The sequence below is a fragment of the Mobula birostris genome, chromosome 24 (genome assembly GCF_030028105.1).
Source record: "Mobula birostris isolate sMobBir1 chromosome 24, sMobBir1.hap1, whole genome shotgun sequence".
Taxonomy (NCBI): domain Eukaryota; kingdom Metazoa; phylum Chordata; class Chondrichthyes; order Myliobatiformes; family Myliobatidae; genus Mobula; species Mobula birostris.
The window spans coordinates 29,919,702-29,943,794 of record NC_092393.1 but is presented as its reverse complement, the minus strand read 5'-3'; the positions used below and the strand labels follow the sequence as shown (position 1 = coordinate 29,943,794).

General features: G+C 41.7%; 1 protein-coding gene and 1 non-coding gene across 2 annotated transcripts in view; one reads left to right on the top strand and one right to left on the bottom strand.

Moving 5' to 3' along the window:
* Positions 1-460: 460 nt before the first annotated feature.
* On the bottom strand, positions 461-532 carry trnaq-cug (transfer RNA glutamine (anticodon CUG)). Its single transcript has one exon. It is a non-coding gene; the product is annotated as a tRNA-Gln (tRNA).
* A 443-nt stretch (positions 533-975) lies between these two features.
* Positions 976-24,093, top strand: part of cfap52 (cilia and flagella associated protein 52) — an 86,084-nt gene continuing 62,966 nt past the window's right edge. The window contains exons 1-2 of the mRNA XM_072241991.1: positions 976-1,085; positions 10,863-11,062. Coding sequence (XP_072098092.1) covers positions 1,025-1,085; positions 10,863-11,062 — 261 coding nt within the window. The 5' untranslated portion in view covers positions 976-1,024. The remainder of the gene's footprint in view (positions 1,086-10,862; positions 11,063-24,093) is intronic.

Below are 24,093 nucleotides of genomic sequence, written 5' to 3'. Positions count from 1 at the left end.
AGTTCCTCTGGCATTTGTTTTGCTTGGATTTCCATCATCTGCAGATCTTCTCTTGTTTGTGGAAGCAAGCAAATAACTTTCAGAACTGAGGTCCACAAGGAGAGTCCGTTCACAGACCAGCAGTTCAGCAGCAAAGCCGTGCAAACATCATGGAACAGGTTCTTAACCTTGAACCAGTCGAGGCTGGAAATCCTGTTGTCCTATTCCATACACGTTTGGGATTCCCTGAGGCAGTTCTTGGACAATGAGGCAAAGAAAGACCGCAATAAAGATGATTCCATAGGGTGGGTGTAATGTGATACAGGCCTGTTTGATTCCTGTCTTGAACAGTGAAGAGTTATGAATCAGCGCCGCTAACCGTAGCTATAAATGATCTTCCAAATCACCGGTAGTGGCTTTATTTGTAAGCATTTTGACGATAAGACAGACAGACTCAAAAGAATGACGCAGGTTCATTGCAAGGTTCCACCGAGATTTGAACTCGGATCGCTGGATTCAGAGTCCAGAGTGCTAACCATTACACCATGGAACCCCCGCTGTTAATATTCAGCATGTGTAGCCCTTTCGATAAATCATCGTCACATGTTTCGTTTCATTTTATTTAGATTTTGTGATAGAATTAAACATTTCATTGCACATAAGCGTGCAAAGACATATTTTATTACAATTATGGCAGATCAGGCTCTATTGATAAAATGGATTTTTTGTTTCAAAATGTGTGTATTCTTACAGGAACTCATGAATTATTTTCTGCTTTAACCTTTAAAAATTTAAAGGCTATTTCCGTCATCTGAGTAGTTACTCACATGACTTGTGCAAGAATTTTAAAATTTATTTTATCAGTCTGCTTGTCATTAGAACAGCGATCTCAGCCTGTCAACAATATGTAGCCCTCCCCAGTGCGCATGTCTCTGTGGAACATCATCGGAAAGGGGCGGGCGAGCATTCAGTCGCACTGCGCATGTGCACGGTCGCCAAGCAACTGTCCGTACACAAGGAGCCGGCTCCCTCTAGCACGACAACCATGGCCGGGGAAAACGGGGACCTCTCTCAGTTAGAGCTGGAATCAGTCATAGGGTTCAACGGTAAGAGGGGCTGGCTGGCCGGCTGGCCGGCTGGCCGTGTGGTCGTTGCGATGCCTGAGTCCAGCTGGCAATAGGCAAGAGCCGGGTTCCTCCAACTGCGAGGGTGCAGCTGCCGACCCGAGACTCAACCCTTGCTGCAGCATCGTGATCTGTTACCTTAGATACTGCTTGCCTCCCTGTTCCCTACTTTTGTGACTCTCACGTGTCTCCACACTTTAAGGGAACTAAAGAAGCTGAGTTTTACGAGGGACGCATTAGAGCAGGCAGATTGCATTTTAAATTTTGAAACATCAAAAAAAGATGTTGTAGATGTTGGAAATCTAAAATTAAAGCAGAAAACGACGGAAATATTCAGCAGGACAGGCAGCATCTGTGGGAAGAGAAACAGAGATGATGTTTCGTGTTGGAGACCCTTCGTCTACCTGGGAATGAAATAAAATAGCTTGTTAAGCTTATTGGAGCATTTTCTTTTTAAATAGTTAATTCACGAAAGACGAGCTAGATAACTGGAGGGCAGCAAGTGTAGTTCAAGAAGGGGAGTCGGAATAAGTCAATTGATTACAGATGAATGAAGTTAACTTAGTAATACTGAAGTTATTGCTGAAAAGTTCATGGGACATGCATGATTAGTCTATATTTGGAAAAGTTGGAATTAATCTAAATTGTCAGCATGATTTTATTAGGGAAAGCTGTACCTAACAACATGGGCACTGTATGTATATTCTTTTAGAGCAGAAAAGCTCAGCAGGACTCAAACATTCAAAAACTCAGAAGGGAAAGCGGGAGAAGACGAATGGAGTAGTGATAGGGGATTGCATAGTTAGAGGAGCAGTGGGAAATGAAAAAGGTACCCAGATGGTCTTTTGCTTCCCAGGTGCCAGGGTCAGGAATATCTTGGATTGTGTCACAACATTCTAAAGGAGAAGGATGAGCAGCCAGATGTCATGATACTGGTACCAATGACATGGATAGGAAATGGGTGGAGGTTGTGAAGAGAGAATATAGGAAGATAGGTAGAAAGCTGAAAAGCAGGACCTCCAGATTAGTCATCTCTGTCACGTACCAGTGAGGGTAAGAATGGGATGGTCGGCCAGATGCATATGTGGCTGAGGAATTGGTGGAGATGACAGGGTTTCAGATTGCTGGATCATTGGGATCTCTCCTGGGGAAGGTACAATGTGGGCACCACTGAGCTGTGACCAAAAAAAGATCATAGCTGGAAGCTTAACATCCAAGGATACACATTCTACAATGGGATGAGTAAATGGCGTGGCTCTGTTGGTAAAAAAAAAATGAAATCAATTCCTTAGAAAGAGGTGACATAGGATTGGAAGGTGTAGAATCCTTGTGAGTAGAGTTAAGAAACCGCAAGGCTGAAAAGACCCTGATGAGAGTTTTATATATAATGTGTCTCTAAACAGTAGCCAGAATGTGGGGTACAAATTACAATGGGTGATATAAAAGGCATGTAAAAAAGGGAATTGTAGTCATGGGGATTTCAATGCGCAGGTAAGTTAGGAAAATCAGGTTGGTGATCGATCCTAAGGACACAAAATTCTAGAATGCTTACAATATGGCTTTCTAGAGCAGCTCATGGTTGAGCCCACTAGGGGAAAGGCAGTTCTGTAGTAGGTGTTGTGTAGTGCTTCAGATTTTATTAGAGAAGTTAAGGTAAAGGAATCTTCAGGAGGCAGTGATCATAATATGATAGAATTCACTCTGCGGTCTGAGAGGGAGAAAGTAAAGTCAAATATTACAGTGGAGTAAAGGGAATTACAGAGACATGAAAGAGGAGCTAGCCAAAGTGGTTTAGAAGGAAATGCTAGTAGGGATGATGGCAGAACAGAAATGGGTGGAGTTTCTGGGGGCAATTTGGAAGGTATCGGATAGAAACATCCTAAAGATGAAGTACTACAAAGGGAGGATGAGGTAACTGTGGCTTGACAAGGGAAGTCAAAGACTGCATATAAGAAAGAGAGAGGGTATTTAATATAGCAAAAATTTGTGGGAGGTCAGAGGATTGGGAAGTTTTTAAAAACCAACAGAAGGCAACTAGAAGAGCTATAAGGAAAGAAAAGATGAAATGTGAAGGAAAGTTAACCAATAAAATAAAAGAGGATACCAAAAAGTTTTAGCTATATAAAGCATAAAAGAGGGGCAAGAATGGGTATCAACCGTCGAAAAATGACCATGGAGAGGTAGTAATAGGGGGACAAAGAAATGGCAAGTGATCTTAATAACTATTTTGCATCAGTCTTCACTGTGAAAGACATCAGCTGTATGCCAGAAAATTTTAGAGTGTTAGGAGGCAGAGGTGAGTGTAATTTCTATTATTAAGGAAAAGGTGCTTGGGATGTTGAAAGTTCTGAAGGTAGATCCATTGTTCTGAAAGAAGTAGCTGAAGAGATTGTGGAGAAATTACTAATGATCTTTCAAAGATCATTAGATTCTGGAATGGTTCTGGAGCACTGTCACTCCACATTTTAAGAAGGGAGGGGGGCAGAAGTAAGGAAATTATAAGCCACTTAGCCTGACTTCAGTGGTTTGAAAAATGTTGGAGTCCATTATTAAGAATGAAGTTTCAAAATACTTGGAGGCACATAATAAAATAGTCCAAAGTCAGCATGGTTACCTTCAAGGGAAATCTTGCCAGACAAATCTGTTGGAATTCTTTGAGGAAATAACAGCCAGGATAGACAAAGGAAAATCAATACATGTTGCTTACTTGTCAGAAGGTCTTTGACAAGCTGCTGCACATGAAGCAACTTAACAAAATAAGAGTCCATGGTATTTCAGGAAAGATACTAGCATGGATAGAAGATTGGCTGACTGGCAGGAGGCAAAGAGTGGGAATAGAGGGAGCCTTTTCTGATTGGCTGCCAGTGACTACTGGTGTTCCACAAGAATTTATGTTGGGATTGCTTCTTTTCATGTTATAGGCCAATGACTTGGATGATGGAATTATAGAGTCACAGAGAGGTACAGCACAGAAACGTGCCCTTCGGCCCATCTAGTCCACGCTGAAACCATTTAAATGGCCTACTCCCATCAACCTGCATCTGGATCATAGCCTTCCATACCCCTAATATCAACTTCACTTAAATGTTGAAATTGAGCTTGCATGCACACTTGTGCTGGCAGCTCATTCTATATTCTCACGATCCTCTGAGTGAAGAAGTTTCCCCTCATGGTCCACTTAAACTTCTCACCTTTCACGCTTAGCCTATGACCTCTGGTTGTGGTCCCATGCAACCTCAGTAGAAAAAGCTTGGTTGCATTTACCCTATCTATACCCCTCATAATTTTGTATTCCTCTATCAAATCTTCTACATTATAAAGTATACAGTCCAAACCTATTCAATCTTTCTTTACATCTCAGGCCCTCCAGACTCAGCAATATCCTTGTAAATTTTCTCTCTACACTTTCTACCATGTTTGCATCTTTCTTGCAGGTAGGTGACCAAAACTACACACAATACTCCAAATTAGGCCTCACCAATCAACTTCAACATAACATCCCACCTCCTGTACTCAATACAACAGGAATTCTGCAGATGCTGGAAATTCAAGCAACACATATCAAAGTTGCTGGTGAACGCAGCAGGCCAGGCAGCATCTGTAGGAAGAGGTGCAGTCGACGTTTCAGGCCGAGACCCTTCGTCAGGACTAACTGAAGGAAGAGTGAGTAAAGGATTTGAAAGTTGGGGGGGGAGGGGGAGATCCAAAATGATAGGAGAAGACAGGAGGGGGAGGGATAGAGCCAAGAGCTGGACAGGTGATAGGCAAAAGGGGATATGAGAGGATCATGGGACAGGAGGTCCGGGAAGAAAGACAAGGGGGGGGGACCCAGAGGATGGGCAAGAGGTACATTCAGAGGGACAGAGGGAGAAAAAGGAGAGTGAGAGAAAGAATGTGTGCATAAAAATAAGTAACAGATGGGGTACGAGGGGGAGGTGGGGCCTAGCGGAAGTTAGAGAAGTCGATGTTCATGCCATCAGGTTGGAGGCTACCCAGACAGAATATAAGGTGTTGTTCCTCCAATCTGAGTGTGGCTTCATCTTGACAGTAGAGGAGGCCGTGGATAGACATGTCAGAATGGGAATGGGATGTAGAATTAAAATGTGTGGCCACTGGGAGATCCTGCTTTCTCTGGCGGACAGAGCGTAGATGTTCAGCAAAGCGGTCTCCCAGTCTGCGTCGGGTCTCGCCAATATATAAAAGGCCATATCGGGAGCACCGGACGCAGTATATCAGCCCAGTCGACTCACAGGTGAAGTGTTGCCTCACCTGGAAGGACTGTTTGGGGCCCTGAATGGTGGTAAGGGAGGAAGTGTAAGGGCATGTGTAGCACTTGTTCCGTTTACACGGAATCTGCTCTCAGGATGAGGCTTTTCATTCTAGGATGAGGGAGATGTCTTCCTTTTTTAAAGAAAGGGGCTTCCCTTCCTCCACTATCAACTCTGCTCTTAAACGCATCTCCCCCATCTCACGTACATCTGCTCTCACTCCATCCTCCCGTCACCCCACTAGGAATAGGGTTCCCCTGGTCCTCACCTACCACCCCACCAGCCTCCGGGTCCAACATATTATTCTCCGTAACTTCCGCCACCTCCAACGGGATCCCACCACTAAGCCCATCTTTCCCTCCCCCCCTCTCTCTGCATTCCGCAGGGATCGCTCCCTACACAACTCCCTTGTCCATTCGTCCCCCCGATCCCTCCCCGGAACAAGTGCTACACATGCCCTTACACTTCCTCCCTTACCACCATTCAGGGCCCCAAACAGTCCTTCCAGGTGAGGCAACACTTCACCTGTGAGTCGACTGGGGTGATATACTGCGTCCGGTGCTCCCGATGTGGCCTTTTATATATTGGCGAGACCCGACGCAGACTGGGAGACCGCTTTGCTAAACATCTATGCTCCGTCCGCCAGAGAAAGCAGGATCTCCCAGTGGCCACACATTTTAATTCCACATCCCATTCCCATTCTGACATGTCTATCCACGGCCTCCTCTACTGTAAAGATGAAGCCACACTCAGGTTGGAGGAACAACACCTTATATTCCGTCTGGGTAGCCTCCAACCTGATGGCATGAACATCGACTTCTCTAACTTCCGCTAGGCCCCACCTCCCCCTCGTACCCCATCTGTTACTTATTTTTATGCACACATTCTTTCTCTCACTCTCCTTTTTCTCTCTCTGTCCCTCTGAATGTACCTCTTGCCCATCCTCTGGCTCCCCCCCCCCTTGCCTTTTTTCCCGGACCTCCTGTCCCATGATCCTCTCATATCCCCTTTTGCCTATCACCTGTCCAGCTCTTGGCTCTATCCCTCCCCCTCCTGTCTTCTCCTATCATTTTGGATCTCCCCCTCCCCCTCCAACTTTCAAATCCCTTACTCACTCTTCCTTCAGTTAGTCCTGACGAAGGGTCTCGGCCTGAAACGTCGACTGCACCTCTTCCTACAGATGCTGCCTGGCCTACTGCGTTCACCAGCTACTTTGATGTGTGTTTCCTGTACTCAATACATTGATTTATGGCCAATTGCCAAAAGCTTTCTTTATGATCCCATATACCTGTGATGCCACTTTCAACTAATTATGGACCTGTAGTCCCAGATCCCTTTGTTCTACCACACTCCTCAGTGCCCTACTGTTCACTATGTCAGACCTACCCTGGTTGGCCTTACTAAAGTGACACCTCGCACTTGTCTGTATTAAATTCCATTTGCCATTTTTCTGCCCATTTTTCCAGCTGATGCAAATCCAGCTGCAAGCCATGATAGCCTTCCTCATTGTCCACTACACCCACAATCTTGGTGTTATCCGGAAATTTGCTGATCTAGTTAACCACATTATCATCCAGATCATTGATATAGATGACAAACAACAAAGGATCCAGCACCGATTCCTGTGACACACCACTAGTCACAGGCCTCCAGTCAGAGTAACATCACCCCACCTTCTTTAATCTCTTCTGCTCTGTCACATCTAAAAAAAAAGAACACCGAATATTGAGCTGCCAGCCTTGCCCCTCCTGCAATCAAGTCTCATTAGTGGCTGCAACATCATAACTCTGGGTGTTGATCCATGCCTGAGCTCTTTCAACTTTCCTATGATACTTCTTGCATTCAAATATACATGCTCAACCTTTTGATTCCTGACTTTGCCTGAGGTCTTATCAACACCTGTCTCCACAACTTCTCCACTAACTGTTCTGGTACTTGGGTTCCTATCCTCCTGCAACTCTAGTTTAAACTCCACCATGAAGCATTAACAAACCTTCCTGCTAGGGTATTAGATCCCCCTCCAGTTCAGGTGAAAACCATCCCTTTTGTATAGGTCCCACCTTCCCTGGAAGAGTACCCAGTGATCCGAAAATCCTATACCAACTCCTTAGCCATGTGTTAAAATGCATAATCTTCCTACTTCTGGCCTCACTAGTGTAAGGGGGTTTCGTCTTTTACTGCGTAGGCTAATTAAAATGGCTTCTTTGTTATGTTATACTTGGGAATGCTTCTTTGTTATATTAAACGCTGAGAAAGTCCTTCCCGCTAGCAGTTTGTTGATTGCGATAGTTGTTATGTTGTTGGTGTATCTGTAAGATATTGTGTGCGCCGGGTTTTGGGGGAGAAGGCGGGAGAGAGAGAGAGATAGGATGGAGCAGGTGCTGTGAGTCCGCTAACGGGGTCGGACCCCAAGCGGGGCGTTCGGCGAGGAGAGGAGACGGAGACGGACTTGTGTGGAGCGTCTGATCGACCACCGTTGTTGGTCTCAGGCAGCCAGTCGAGGCGGTCTGAGGGGTCGCAGGGTGAAGACGAAGGGTCCCGAGCTCCAACTGTTTGTGCACGAAGAGATTGAACTTTGATAAGTGTGGCGCCTTTTATTTTCCTTTTATATTTTATTCTCCATTAATTATATAGTTCCGATAATATCTATAAACTGTAAATCATTTAATCATATCTGCTGTATTGTCTGTTATTTGGGCGGAGTGGGTTAAATCACACAGCATCCACACAAACTATTGCCCAGTTTGCCAGGGCCGAGGGCTGTTTCCCTAGACGACAGCGAGCCGAGCAACCCTGAGGGTGGCCAGGGGGGCTACACTAGCATATGGCACGGGTAGCGATCTGGAAATGACAACCTTGGAGGTCTTGCCCTTTAACTTAGCACCTATATCCCTGAATTCCCTATGTAGAACCTCGTCACTCGACCTACCCATATCATTATTCCTACATGGACCATTACCTCTGGCTGTCACCCTCCCACTTTAAAATGTTGAGGATGCAATCTGGGGTGTTCATACCACCCAGGAATTTCTTTTTCGCCTTCAGATGGCTTTGTGGCCAAGTTTGCAGACGATATGAAGATAGGTGGAGGAGCAGGTAGTGTTGAGGAAGCAGGAGTCTGCAGAAGTATTCAGACAGATTGGGAAAATGGGCAAAAAGCGGCAGATGGAATATAGCTTAGGGAAGTGTGTGGTCAACCACTTTGGTAAAAGGAATAAAGGCATATGCTATTTTTTAAGTGGGGAGAAAATTTTAAAACTCAGAGGTGCAAAGGGAATTGGGAGTCCCTGTGTAGGATTCCCTGAAGGTTAACTTGGAGGTTGAGTTAGTAGTAAGGAAGGCAAATGCAATATTAGCATACATTTTGAGAGGACTAGAATATAAGAGCAAGGATTTCATGCTAAAACTTTATAAGGCATTGTTCAGACTGTACTTGAAGTATTATAAGCAGTTTTGGGGTCCTTATCAGAGAAAAGACATACTGGTATTGGAGAAGGTCCAGAGGTGGTTCTTGAGAATAATTTCAGCAATGAAAGGATTAATATATGAGGAGCGTTTGATGACTCTGGGCCTGTGCTCAATGGAGTTTAGAAGAATGAGGGAAATCTCATAGAAACCTATGAAATATTGAAAGAGTGGATGTGAAGAGGATATTTCCTATAGTGAGTGAGTCGAGGACCAGAGGGCCCAGCTTCAGAGTACAGGGACATCCATTTAGAACAGAGATGAGCAGGAAATTCTTTAGCTAGAGGTCAGAGAATCTGTGGAATTCATTGCCACAGACGGCTGTAGAGGCCAAGTCACTGAGTATATTTAAAATGGGGGTTAATAGGTTACTGATTAGTCAGGGTGGCAATGATTGCAGGGAGAAGGCAGGAGAATGGGGTTGAGAGGGATATTAAATCAGCCATGATGGAATGGTGGAGCAGACTCGATGGGCCAAATGGCCTAATTCTGCTCCTATTTCTTATGGTCTTATTGTCTAGGAAAACTGATCTGTGCTTCACTGAGTGGTGGAATTAAGGATAGTATTAAATTAAACGATTACAAAGTTGCCACCAATAGCAATCGGTCTGAATTTCAGGAACATTTTGGTATTCAGCAAAGGATGAAAAAGAAATTGATAAAGAAAGGGAAGATGTTGTGATTAAAATATCAAGAAAGTTAAATTAGATTGTGAGAGGTCTTCCATGTACTCGCAAGGACAAAAGTGTATTCCTTGCGGATATAATTTGGAGAAATTGTAATGATGGAATAAGGAAAGGCAGAAATATTAAACAATTACTGGTTGTCACAGAAAAAGTCTCCACCAGAAGTCTGAGAGAATCAAGCATCTAGCAAGAATATGACACTGAAAGGAATTAGTAAAGCAAAAGGGCTGGGGAGGTGGTGAAACTGAAAGACCTGATGACCCATATTCTGGAGTTTTGAAAGAGGGGTCGATAAAGAGTAGGTACTTTGCATCATCAAATCATTGAATTGCTATAGTCATTCAGCCCATTGTGTCCATGCTGGATTACTTCCAGAGGAATTCATTAATTCCAGCCTGGCCTTTTCTCTGTCATCTTAAAAATATTTCTTCACAATATATTTATCAGACTTCCTTTTGGACTCACAATGAAAACTGCTGCTACCACATCCACAGGCAGTACATTCCAGATTCCAAATAAAAATTGCACAACTGCTATTTCATCATACTGTCATTAATTATCTTTCCATTGGTTATCATATTGCAAAATCCTGTAGATTGGGAACTATGTGTGTTAAGTGAAATCTATGTTGAGGGATGTAAGCACAAAGCAAAGAATAATAGGATTGAGCAAAGTCATTGTGAATTTGTTAAATGGAAATAATTTTCGTGGGAATTATTTACAAATACAATTATTAGAGTAAGGAAATACAGAAACCTGTGAATCTTCTGTATTTGAATTTTGGTGAACCTTTTTGGCAAGGTCCCACACAGGATATTGGTCAGAAACATCAGAAGCACAACGTATCAGGGGTAATCTATTGACATAGATTAAGAATTGGTTAACAGACTGAAAGTAGATGGTTAAAATGAACTTGCCATTGTCAGTTTCACAGGGTATGTGGGCGTCTGCAGGGGCCAATGTTTAGACCTTAGCTGTTCACAATCTACATCAATAATTTGTTGAGAGAATGAAATATTATATATCCAATTTGTTGATGATGTAAAATAATATGTGCAAGATAAATGAGTGGGTGAGAACACGGCAGTTGGAATATAATATAGTATCTCTCATGCATCATCATTACCTTTATTATATGTGTTATATTTTGTTCATTATGCTACTTACAGTATTTATTAATCTTTACATGCAGATTATATTTCTCTTGACTATTTGCTATTCTTGGGATTTGCAACCATTTCTGGAAGTCCCTTCTGCAAAATATTAAGTGTTGAATGTAATCAGGGATTCTTATATCTGCTTCAGATCAAACAGCACGCCACTCTATTTTTGTATTGCAGGCAAGGTACCTAGTGGCTTATCTGTGCACCCTGATGGTGAAAATATAATTTACCCCCTGGGATGTACAACTATAATACAAAATCTGAACAGTAGCCAACAAGCTTTCCTGGAAAGTCACACAAACAATATCTCCTTTGTTACGGTTAGTAAGAGTGGAAAGTATATTGCCACTGGACAAGTCACCTACATGGGTTTCAAGGTAAGAATAATGTAAAAAAAAGCAATAAATAGCAAATTCTAGAGATGTGAAATGAGAAAAAACATACTGTTTCATAGACTTTATGATGAGAAAATTTAATACAGTCAATGATGGGGAATGTAGAACATTAGGAACTTGTTTTTATTTTACAAAATGCCATGGTTTATGACAGTGAGTGGGAAGAAAATATAAATGGGATTTGTTTGTCAGGGATTATAAAATCTGTTACATTTTCATTTACTATTCTGATGATTAGCTCTACAATCTTTAACCAGTATGAGTAAACATGTGGAATTAAAGTTATTTGCAAACAGAGGCAAATGGAAAGTATTTAGTTCTTAAAACCTATTAACTTATGGTTTTGGTTTTGCAATACGAAGCCAAAAGTAGGGATCAAAGATGATTCAGAATTTAGTTAATAATCATGAAATATTTGTTTTCCAGCAGTAATGCAGTGAAAAAACATGTAAGTTACAAAAAGAGTTCAAAATAGGAGCAACTAAGTTGTGTACATGATGTTGTGTATTTAATATTCAGTAGTATTTGAGTCATATTGTAAATATATTGTTTGATTATGTATCTTGTTCGATTAAATAATTCACTGTGTGTGCATGTCCATCGCGAGCAATGAGGACCACTGACATCATTGGGTGGGCGTGTTTGTTATTTGTGTTTCGGGAGGTGACTGATGAGTCCAATCTGGGCTAGGAGGTACCTCCTACACATGGGGTAAGTGTGTAAACGTTCTGTAGTTGAGGTGCCTGCTGCTCATTCTTTATGCTGTTGTTTCAATGTCGTTACTTGCATGTGAATTTGATGGAAGTGAGGGAGAGTTTTCAAGTTGTCAACCTCACTCTCTCATCCTAGTCTATTTGGATTGAGTGGCACGATGAGAGTCAAGATGGCTGGAGATAAGTGAGGATGCAGTGGACAACCAGGGCTATTTATGTGTCTTGTCATGCTCTTTGCGCTCCATAACGTGTGCTGGGAAACCAGCTGGTGGTGGTGGTTTCCTCCATGCAGTCCACTGAACTCAGTCTGCACATGCTTTGGGTAGACAAGCCTGAAGTCATCGAGGGTTCAGGAAAACCCAACAGCCACTCTCACCTGGTTTGTCTGGCCTGTCGAAACTGTTGCCCAGGGTGTGGCCTCCGTTGCATGCAAACAGCTTACTTGGAGTCACAGGTGAGGACCAATGGTGGAGGACCTACCTCGGAAGGTACGACAGGTCTTCACACAAGAGGTGCTACCCCTCCCTGAAACCCCATACACCCTAATTCATTAAAGGTTATATGTAAAAATACGTGAAATGTACGGGTCATACATGTGATAAGAGCGTGCTTTGCTTAAAGTAAAAAACAAACTAAGAATTGCATCTCACGGCTTCCTTGTTTTATAAGACATAACAGTGGTGATGAGGAAGTTTTAAACAAATCCAAGATGACTACCTACCTGTTGAAATGCAGCCAGACATTTGAGTTTTTAAAAAAAGCATTGCATGTTTTCTTCACAAAAGGAAAGGCGATTGAGTTAAAAAAAAAAGTCAGAAAGCAGAATAATTCATGAGTTCAGTTACAGTGAATACCTGGTGATAATAATCATTAAAAAAAAGAGCAGAAATGGTTAGCTGCATCGGAAAGATTGTTATGTTTGAGAGCACAACATATAACTGGAATATGTATACTGAGCTAATTGGGCAATATTTTAAAGCAAATGGAATAGCCAATAAGAAACAAGTACTAGTTTTGCTGAGTGCATTGGGTGGAAAAACATATAGTTTGCTTAGGGGTTTGACGACTCCAACCAAAAAAGCTGAAATGAGCTTTACTGATATTATGAAAGTAACACAGGAACATTTATAACCAAAGCCATTGTTGACTGTAGAATGCTTTAGCTTCCATAAGCAGAATCAAAAGGAAAGGGATCAAAAGAAAAGAAATCAAAAGAAAAGTTCTATTCAAAAGATTCAAAAGAACATCTAAACAAGCCTGATGCATCTTGGAAACAAGTCCTGTGGACTGATGAAGTTAAAATAGAACTTTTTGGCTGCAATAAGCAAAGGTATGTTTGGAGAAAAAAGGGTGCAGAATTTCATGAAAAGAACCCCCCTCCAACTGTTAAGCATGGGGGTGGATCGATCATGCTTTGGGCTTGTGTTGCAGCCAGTGGCACAGGGAACATTTACTGGTAGAGGGGAGAATGAATTCCATTAAATACAAGCAAATTCTGGAAGGAAGCATCACACTGTCTGTAAAAAAGCCGAAGGTGAAAAGAGGATGGCTTCAACAACAGGATAATGATCCCAAACACACCTCAAAATCCACAATGGACTACCTCAAGAGGCGCAAGCTGAAGGTTTTGCCATGGCCCTCACAGTCCCCTGACCTAAACATCAACAAGAATCTGTGGATGGACCTCAAAAGAGTAGCGCATGCAAGACAGCCCAAGAATCTCACAGAACTAGAAGCCCTTTTCAAGGAAGAATGGGCGAAAATCCCCCAAACAAGAATTGAAAGACTCTTAGTGTTTACAAGCCGTGATACTTGCCAAAGGGGGTGTTACTAAGTACTGCCATGCAGAGTGCCCAAACTTTTGCTTTGGACCCTTTTCCTTTTTTGTTATTTTGAAACTAAAAGATGGAAATGAAAAAGTTTTCTTGCTTAAAATATTAAAGAAATGTGTCATCTTTAACTTTATGCCTTTTGGAAATCAGTTCATGTTTTACTTGGTTAGCTATTCACAGTAACAGAAATTTTGACCAGGGGTGCCCAAAGTTTTGCATGCCACTGTATATATTTCTAGTAGTTGTGTTATATAGTATATTTTATTTATATACAGGTTTCCCCCGCCATCCGAAGGTAAAGTGTTCCTATGAAATGGTTCGTAAGCCGAAATGTCGTAAAGCGAAAAAGCAATTACCATTTATTTATATGGGAAAATTTTGTGAGCGTTCGCAGACCCAAAAATAACCTACCAAATCATGCCAAATAACACATAAAACCTAAAATAACAGTAACATATAGTAAAAACAGGAATGATATGATAAATACACAGCCTATATAAAGTAGAAATACTTTTCCACAATCATTACTGAACTGCTCTCCATAGCGAAAATCTCATGCCTTCGGCAGAAAATTTCACGCAAGCGCTGTTGGCAAAAACACGGCGCAAGCGCTTTCCAGTAATCTTTAAACTATGAAGCTGCCAAATCATACCAAATAACACGTAAAAATACACAGCCGATATAAAGTAGAAATAATATACGTACAGTGTAGTATCACTTACCGGAATCGGGACACCGCAGAGCACACTGATGATGGTGTGTTAGGCTGAGTCGGAGGTTGGGTGGTGCAGTGGCCCCCACCCTCCGGGCCACCAACCGATACATTGCCGCAAAGCGCACAGGGGTCCAGCGGTAGCTGGGACACACCCAGCACATCTTTAAGAAAAAAGCCGAAATAAACATGCTAATTAATTACGTTCTGCCGGACACATAATTGTCGGCCCAGATCAGTGCCAATTGCCGATTGCATCGCCTCTGATCTGGGCCAACAATTACGTGTGGGGCAGCACTTAATTAATTAGCATGTTTATTTTGGCTTTTTTCTTAAAGACGTGCTGTGTGCCTCCCGGCTACTGCTGCATTCTCCGCGAATCGGTACAGTATCTGTCCGCAACCTGGGTGTTGGAGTGGTAGGACACAGGGGGTGTCATCTCATCGTCGATCAGGGCAGGCGGCTCATGTTCTCCTATGCCTGCCCGCCTCGATGTCGAAGGTCGAGATTCATCGTCTGCTGTGGCTGATGTGGAAGGCTTGCTTGACTGCTGAGCCTCGCGCATTTTTCTATCACACAGTTCTTTGTAAGGATTCAAAGAATCTTGCAAATATCCCCTAAACCTACATACCCTTTCAAAATTAAAGTCGTACTTTATCATTACTCATTCGGTTTGGATTGTTATCCTTTTCTCTTCCAATTGCATCAGCTCTTCATCTATCAGTTCTTGGTCATGGGATGCCAAAACCTCTTCAACATCATCTTCATCAGCTTCCACAAGCCAAACTCATTTTGTCCTTGCTTCGTTCACCACGATCGAAACGCTTAATTATGTCTAGTTTTACGCTAAGTGTAACGCACTTACGAGCTCTTTCAGGCTTTTCCGATACCTTAGAACTCATCTTGCAAACGACTGCTCACAGGCTCGGGTTAAAGCAATGCTGGCGAGAATGCCGTTCCGTATCCGGGTAGAGCGGCTGCTCAGGGTGCGCGCTGCTTTTTATCCTGTGCTGATTTTTTTCGCTTGCTGAGTTTTTTTTTGGAACAGTGAAAACACCTTCTGAAAGCGAAAACAGGGTACTAATGTAGGTCTTTTGTAACGGTGAGGTTTCGTAAAGCGAACGTTCGAAAAGTGGGGGACACCTGTATATATTTCTAGTAGTTGTGATATATTTCTGAACAGACAATGAACCAACCCATGAATACTGTCCCATTATTTTTGCTCTCTTTTGCATGATTTATTTATTTAATTTATTTTTCATATAAATATATTTAATGTATTTTTGATGTATTGCACTGTACTACTACTGCAAAACAACAAATTTCACATCATATGTCAGTGATATTAATCCTGATTCTAACTCATACCAAATCTCCTCAAACTCCTAATAACTTGGAGCCATTGGTATGCCTTTTTTTATGATTACGTTAATATGTTGGACCCAAGATAGAACCTCTGAGATGTTAACGTCCAGGAACTTGAAGCTGCTCAGTCTTTCCACCACTGACCCCTCAATAAGGACTGATGTGTGTTCTCCAAAATTCCCTTCATGAAACCCACAATTAATTCCTTGGTCTTGCTGATGTTGAGTGCAAGGTTGTAATTGCAACACCACTTGACCAGCTAATCTGTCTCACTGTTATAAACCTGTTGTTGCTGTCTGAGATTTTACCAACAACAGTGTTGTGAGCTGCAAATTTATAGATGGCATTTGAGATGTGCTTAGCAGCATGGTCATGTGTAAAGAGAGCAGAGTGGTGTGCTAAGCACACATCTTTGAGTTGAGCCCATGTTGATTGTCAGTAATGGAGAGATACTCTTACTGATCTGCACTGAATTTGGTCTGATAAGGAAAATGAGGATCCAGTTGCCAACAGAAGTATGGAGGCCCAGGTCTAGAAGCTTGTTAATTAATAATGAGGGGATGATGGTATTGAATGGTGAGCTGTAATCAATATACAACCATCTAACATACAGTATATTTTGCTGTTATCTGGTTGCTCCAAAGCAGAGTGGAGCGCCAGTAAGATTGCATCCACTGTAGATTGGTATTGGCTATAGGCAAATTGTAGTGGATCCTGGTCCATGCTTCAGGCAATAGTTAATTCTAGCCATAACCAACCTTTCAAATCACTTCATCACAGTAACTGAGTGCCACTGGGCAATAGTTGTTGAGTCAGCTCACCCTGATCTTCTTGGGCATCAGTACAATTACTGCTCTTTTGAAGCAAGTGAGAACCTCAGACTTTAGTGAGAGGTTGAAGATATCCTTGAACACTTCAGCCAGTTGGTGGCACAGGCTTTAAGTACCATTGGGACCCAATGTCTTGTGGAGCTTCACCATCTTGAAGGATGTTCTAATAATTGGTCTCCAAGACGGAGATCATGGTGATTTGCACAGATCTAGTGTTATTGTCCCTTTCAAAGCATGCACAACAAGCATTCAGTTTTTCAGAGAATGAAGCATCACTGCCATTTATACTGTTAGGTTTTGCCTTATAGGAAGTAAAAATGGCATGCAAATCCTGCCATAGCTGTTGGGTATCTGATTATATCTCTAGTTTCACACAGAGTTGCCTTTTCACTGTCATGATGGCCTTCTGTAGGTTGTACCCGGAGGACTTGTTGGATTCTGCTCACTGGCCTTGAGTGCCACAGATCCAGTCCTCAGCAAAATGTGACTCTCCTGGTTCATCCAGGCCTTCTAGTTTGAGAAAACTTTTTTTTTCTCCAAGACACAGATTCATCCATGCAGGTCTTGATGAAGTTGGTGAATGCTGTGACATTCATTCAGATCTGAAGATGAATTCCTGAACATGGTGCAGTCCATTGATTCAAAGCAACCCTGTAAATGCTTCTCCGCCTCCCTTGACCATATCTTGTACAGTATATATATTGAAGGAACTATGTACTTCTGTTATGTTTGAAGTGTTTTTTTATTCAATATTTCAATGAATGGCATTGTTGGGGAGATGTTTGCTGTGATCGGGGAAGTGTGCATGGGGATACAGGAGTAAAACATAAAATAAATTGTGGAATCTAGATATGACTTACTAACATACAGTAAGTTGTTATCTATTAATCAGATGTGATATATATGTTTAGAAACACACTACTGCTTTTGTTTGATGTGCATAGTTCATTTCACAGATTCCTAAAACTCCCATTATCTTCTATGCTCATGATTTTAGTGAGAAACATTGAAAACATAGAAAACCTGCAGCACAATACAGGCCCATCGGCCCACAAAGCTAAGACCAAAAGATTTTCTGAACTATTGAATAGTATTCCAGTTTATACTCCAATACACTTTTAATTCACTTCTTCTAGGTTTTTTTTTCTGTAATCCCAGTAAGTTTAAAGGGAGTAGGGATAAGGAGTATAAGTTTGAAGGGAGTATGGGAAATAACTCTTTTCCAGCAAACCTGACCAACGGTTGGATTTGTCTAGATTTGCCATTTTACAGACACCTCCATGGCATCACTGACATTCTCAGGTTTCATTTCACAGGAGGAATTACAGGGTTCATCACCAACGATTAATGCCCTTAGGGTTTATCATGGAGCTATAGTCCTAACGTGATTTCTTCTGAGAATTTACTGTTTTCTATGCAGGCTGTAGGGTATCTCCACTGATATCTGTAGCTTTACATGATCTCAAATACAAGTTTACACATGTACACAGTCTTTTTTCACAGTCAGTCATGGCTGATCTCAATTTCCCAGGTGAGGATCATTGCAGGTCCCAGCTACAGATGCCATATATCATTTATAGCTATACAGCGCTGTACTAGAGATATCACTCATGCTCTCCTCCCGAAGTGAAAACTTAATCATTTCAACACAAGTTGATGAGAAAAGCTCAGCAGGTCAGGAATTTATGATGAAAGACCTTGGAGCTCAAATTTTAACTGTGTCCCTTTCCATAGACGCTGCCCATCCCTATGACTGTTCCAGCATTTTCTGATATTATTTCAGATTTACAGCATCCATGATTTTCAATGAGTTTCCACCCCTTCCAGCATTCTCATTCACAAGTCACTAACACACTCGCAGGATCTTTTAAGCCACAGTAGTGTATTAGTAATGTCAGTTTTACCGTTACAGTATAGCTTTACTAGAACTATTAATGATTTTAGAAAGCTGCTTAATTTAAAATGGACTTTCTCTTTCCTAAGCAGCAGTCTGAAGATCCTGATTCAATTTTGTCTCAGTAAGTCCTTGCAAAAAAAGCTTTTGCATTATTACAAAATAACACTTAGTAAATCAATATTAAAGGATTGTACAATAATGTATGTTATTCTCCATTACTCATACACTTTTCTCACTTTTCATGCATATCTCTTGTTACATTTTAATCAATATCATTGGAGACTGAGTGCAAGTGTTTAGTTCTTTCATTTCTAAACTTCACACATGAGCATCGAAACAGCTACCTAAGAAGGTTTGCAGGCAAACACTATAATGGATGTACAGGATGGGGGTAATACAAAGGAGTTCAGAAGGAGACATAATAATTTCCTTTTAATTAAATGGAATACTTAATTATCAGCTGCAAATGGCCTTGCCACATGATCAAGAAATACATTTGTTAATCTGCTAAATCTGTAGGCAAATCTTTAACATTTGGCCTGTTAAACTAAATAATTATTGATTATCACACTTGGGTTCAAACTTGCTCTAACAATAGAGCATGGCATTGAAACTATACTTACATCTGCTTCAAGCAAACTTCTTCCACTATGACATTCAAATGATAATCGTTTCTAAGGTCAAAGTAAGGTAGGAGAAATACTTTACTTATATTTGACAACTTGTAGTGTAATGACAAAACTGAACTCATACTCACATTTCTAGAGGCTTCTTAACTTATTTGGGCATCACGGTTAGTGGTTAGCATGACATTATTACAGTTTGGGGTGACCGAATTTGGAGTTTAGTTCCAGCGCTGTCTATAAGAAGTCTCTGTACATCCTTCCCGTGAGATATGTGGGTTTTCCCTGGGTGCTCTGGTTTCCTCCCACAGTCCAAAGATGTACAGAGTAGGTTAATTGATCATTGTAAATTGTCCCTTGATTAGGTTGGAGTAAGTTGGGGTTATTGGGGTTGCAGGGATGATGTTGCTCGAAGCACCGGAAGATCCTACTCTGTGCTATATCTCTAAATAGAATAACATTTAAAGTACTGTTGGATTTTTGAGTAAATCTATGGCATTGGTAACTGCTGTGATTTGGCGGGGGACAGAGAACAAAGTGTAGGAATTAATGACCATTTTTTTGGGTTGGAAGATTATGTTAACATGGATCCCTGCTGGGAACCCAGTTATTCATAAAGTATATCAGTGATTGGCTCGAAGTTAATATTTACCATACCAAGATGAAGATAAGCCTTCAAAGGTATAGAGGTGAGTCAAGTCAATGTCAGGCACTTGTGGAATAATATGAGGTCATCTACTTTGGAGGAAAATAATAGAAGGCTGTGTTTTAAAAAAATTATAATGATTGTTAAAAAGCAGAATAAGCAGCCAATTGACAGGCACCCCTTCCGCAACCATTCACTCACTCACCACTGATGAGCAGTAACAACAGTTTATACCATTGACAGGAACTGCAGCAATTCTCCAGGCACCTTAGACAACTCCTTCCAAACCTCTCCAGTGCTATCACATAATTTCAATACTGTGCTGGCCAAAACTGCCCACAGTATACCAGCTATAGCCGTTAACTCTTTGGAAATTTTTAGTCAAATTGGACAGGCATGATCATCCCTAATAAAGCCATACTATTTTGATTAATCCCTGCATTTACACATGCAGATTAATTCTGTCCATCAGAATTTTTAAAAATATTGCCAATCACTGACAATAGACACACCAGCTGTTACCACTTGGTTCATCCTTTATGACCTTTTCGAATAAATGTGCTGAGGTAAACATCAGCCCTTGCTCAATGAAGCAGACACAGAAAAACCATATGGCTTACTTCTATTTATTATATTCTAAAATTTCTTAGTCTATTTCTTTCATTCATTTTAGTCTATTTTTCATTGACATTTTCCATACCACAATTCCTGAGGAGACATTAAATTGTGTAGAGGGAGAGAAAGAGTTTTAAAGAGGCGAATGCGGGCAGTTGGCACATTTTGTGTGTGACAGTTCCCCAGGAGACATTGGATTGTATAGAAGGAGAGGGTTTAAAAGAAGTGAGCAGGAGCAGTCAGCATATTTTGCGCATCACAGTTCCTGAGGAGACATTCGATTGTGTATAATCAGGTGCTTGGCAAATTCCAATAAAAAGAACTTAGGTAGTTTTTATTTGTTACGTATTCCTTCTTTGTTTCTTACTGCACATTTAGAGCAGTGGGGATGCCAGGCAGGATAGTGGAATGCTCTTGCAGGATGTGGGAAGACAGACCTGCAGTGTCTTGACATGGACGCCAGCAAGAAGTGTATCCAGCTGCAGCTTCTAACCGACTGTGTTAAGGAGTTGGAGCTGGAACTGGATGAACTCCAGATCATTCAGGAGGCTGATGGGTTGATAGACAGGACATACAGGGAGGTAGTTATGCCCAAGGTGCAAGACACAGGTAACTGGGTGACAGGAGGGGGAAAAGGGGATAGGTAGCCAGTGCAGAGTACCCCTGTGGCCATTCCCCTCAACAACGGGTTGGATACAATGTGCTCTGGATACTCTGACCTAGCAGAGGAAAGCCCCAGCGGTCAGTTCTCTGGTAGTAGTATGAGTGGAGGGGTGACGAGGTCCTGCAAAGAGAATTCAGGGAGTTACGTGCTAAGTTAAAGGACATGACCTCCAGGGTTGTGATCTCAGGATTGCTGCCCATGTCATATGCTAGTGAGGCCAGAAATAGGAAGATCATGTAGTTTAACATGTGGCTAAGGAGATGGTGTCAGATTTTTGGATCATTATGCTCTCTTCCAAAGAAGATGAGACCTGTAGAGAAGGGACAGTTTACACCTGAACTGAAGGTAGACTAATATCCCAGCAGGAAGGTTTTCTGGTGCTGCATAAGTGGGGAGTGGGGGCGGGTTTAAACTAGAGTTGCAGGGGGATGGGAACCATAGTGCCAGAACAGAAAGTGGAATGGTTGTGGAGAAAGATGTTGCTAAGCGTTCATACAAAGTCAAGAATCAGGGTGGGACTAATGTTCTGTATATTTAAATGCAAGTATTATAAGAAAGGTGGATGAGCTTAGAGCATGGATCAGCACATGGAATGATGACGTTGTAGCCAGTACTGAGTCTTGGTTGCTGGAGGGGTAGGACTAGCAGCTCAATGTTCTAGAGTTCCATTGTTTTATATGTGATTGAGTGGGAGGGGTGGCATGACTAGTCAGGGAAAAATATCAAAACAGTGCTCAGACAGGACATGCTGGAGAGCTCGTCTAATGAGACTGTATGGGTAGAACTGAGGAATAAGAAAGGTATGACCACATTAATGGGATTATATTATAGACAACTCAATAGTGCACGGGATTTAGAGGAGCAAATTTGTAGAGAGATCGCAGACTGTTGCAAGCACCATAAGATTGTGATACTAGATGATTTTAACTTCCCACCTATTGACTGGAACTCCCATAGACATAAAAAGGGTGGTTGGAAAAGAGTTTGTCAAAAGTGTTTGGGAAAGTTTCCTTAAACTGTACATAGAAGTCCCAACTAGAGAGAGTGCAATACTAGCAACACACAAGATGCTATGACCCAAAAGGTTTTCAGCCCAAAACGTCGACTATACTTTTTTCCATAGATGCTGCCTGGCCTGCTGAATTCCTCCAGCATTTTATGTGTGTTGCTGTCTTTTAAATGTTGTATTGTACCTGCCTCAACCACTTCCTCTAGCAGCTCATACCATACATGCCTTAATCTCCATGTAAAGAGGTAGCCCTCAGTAACAGATTTGCAGATTTTCTCTTGTAGAGTGCAATACTAGATATCCTATTAGGGAATAAGACAGGGCAGGCGACAGAAGTTTGTGCAGGGGAGTGCTTAGCATCTAGTGATCACAATGCTATTAGTTTCAAGGTAATTATGGAAAGGATAGGTCTGGTTCTTGGATTGAGATTCTCAGTTGGAGAATGGCCAATTTTGATAGTATCAGAAAAGATCTGGCAAGTGTGGATTGCGACATGCTGTTTTCTGGCAAATGTGTAATTGGTAAGTGGGAATTCAGAAGTGAAAGTTTGACAGTACAGAGTTTGTATGTTTCTGTCAGATTTAGGGAACTTTGGTTTTCAAGAGATTGTGAGGCCCTTGTTAAGAAAGACCTGCATAGCAGGTAAAGACATTTAGGAACAAATGAAGTATCTGAAGAATATAAGAAACGCAAGAGAACACTTAGACAGGACTAAAAGAAGGCATGAGTTTCCTCCTGCATACAAAGTAAAGGAGAATCCTAAGGGCTTCTACAGATACATTTGGAGCAAAAGGATAGAAAGGGACAAAATTAGTCCTTTGGAAGATCAGAGTGGTAATCTATACATGAATCTGGAAGAGATGGGTGAGATCTTAAGTGGATTTTTTTTGCATCTGTATTTACTCAGGAGATGGACACAGAGTCTATAGACATGAGGCAAAGCAGCAACGAGGTCATGGACCCTATACAGATTACAGAGAAGGAGATGTTTGCTGTCTTAGGGTGCATAAACCTCCTGGCCTTATAATGTGTTTCCTCAGATCCTGTGAGAGGCTAGTGCAAAAATTATAGAGGCTCTAGCAGAGTTATTTAAAACATCTTTAGCCACAGGTGAGGTGCCAAAGGATTGGAGAATAGCTAATGTTATATTTAAAACGTTACTGAGGGCTACTTCTTTACATGGAGATTAAGGCATGTATGGTATGAGCTGCTAGAGGAAGTGGTTGAGGCAGGTACAATACAACATTTAAAAGACAGCAACACACACAAATGCTGGAGGAACTCAGCAGGCCAGGCAGCATCTATGGAAAAAAGTACAGCCGACGTTTCGGGCCGAAAACCTTCAGCAGATGCTTGGGCAAATATATGGATAGGAAAGGTTTAGAGGGATGTGGGCCAAATGGACCCAACTCAGATGGTCAAGATGGGCCTATTTCCTTGCTGTATATGTTTAAAACATCTACACATGTATATAATGCAGAACTTCCATGCTGTCATTTTTAGTGTATATCTCATCATTCTATTTTCATTACATTGATATGATATCAATATCTTCCAGGTCAAATGTCTTCTTTAAAGTGAAAAAGGTTTAACACATGTCCTAATTCCTCAGTGTATAAAGGTAGGAGAGCCTTAAGCTGTGGCCTTCCTGTAATGTATTTGCAGACATCCCACCTCTCCCGGAAGTTCCTGGAGTCTCCCGCATATTAATAGTGGCTCCCTGATGCCCGCAAATTATATACAGTGTCCCAGAAATCAATTTTTTTGAGAGCGAGCGAGTGAGGAGGGGAGGGGGAGTTAGAGAGAGAGAGAGAGAGAGAGAGAGAGAGAGAGAGAGAGAAAATGCCAACGCCATGGGAGAGTGTTTCAAAAAAAGAAAATATAAAATGTACGTCACCCCAGACTACCCTAAAGTGTACCCCTGCCTAATAGGGGTCAAAAATAATGACAGTGTTGCTCGCTGCACTGTTTGCAACAGTGACTTTTCTATTGCCCATGGTGGGTTAAGACTGTAAAAGACATGTTGAGGTGAGTTTAACAGGTGTCATTTGTTCATTAGCATAGCTAATATTACTTAAACTAGCTGGCTAGCTGCTAAGGAGCTATT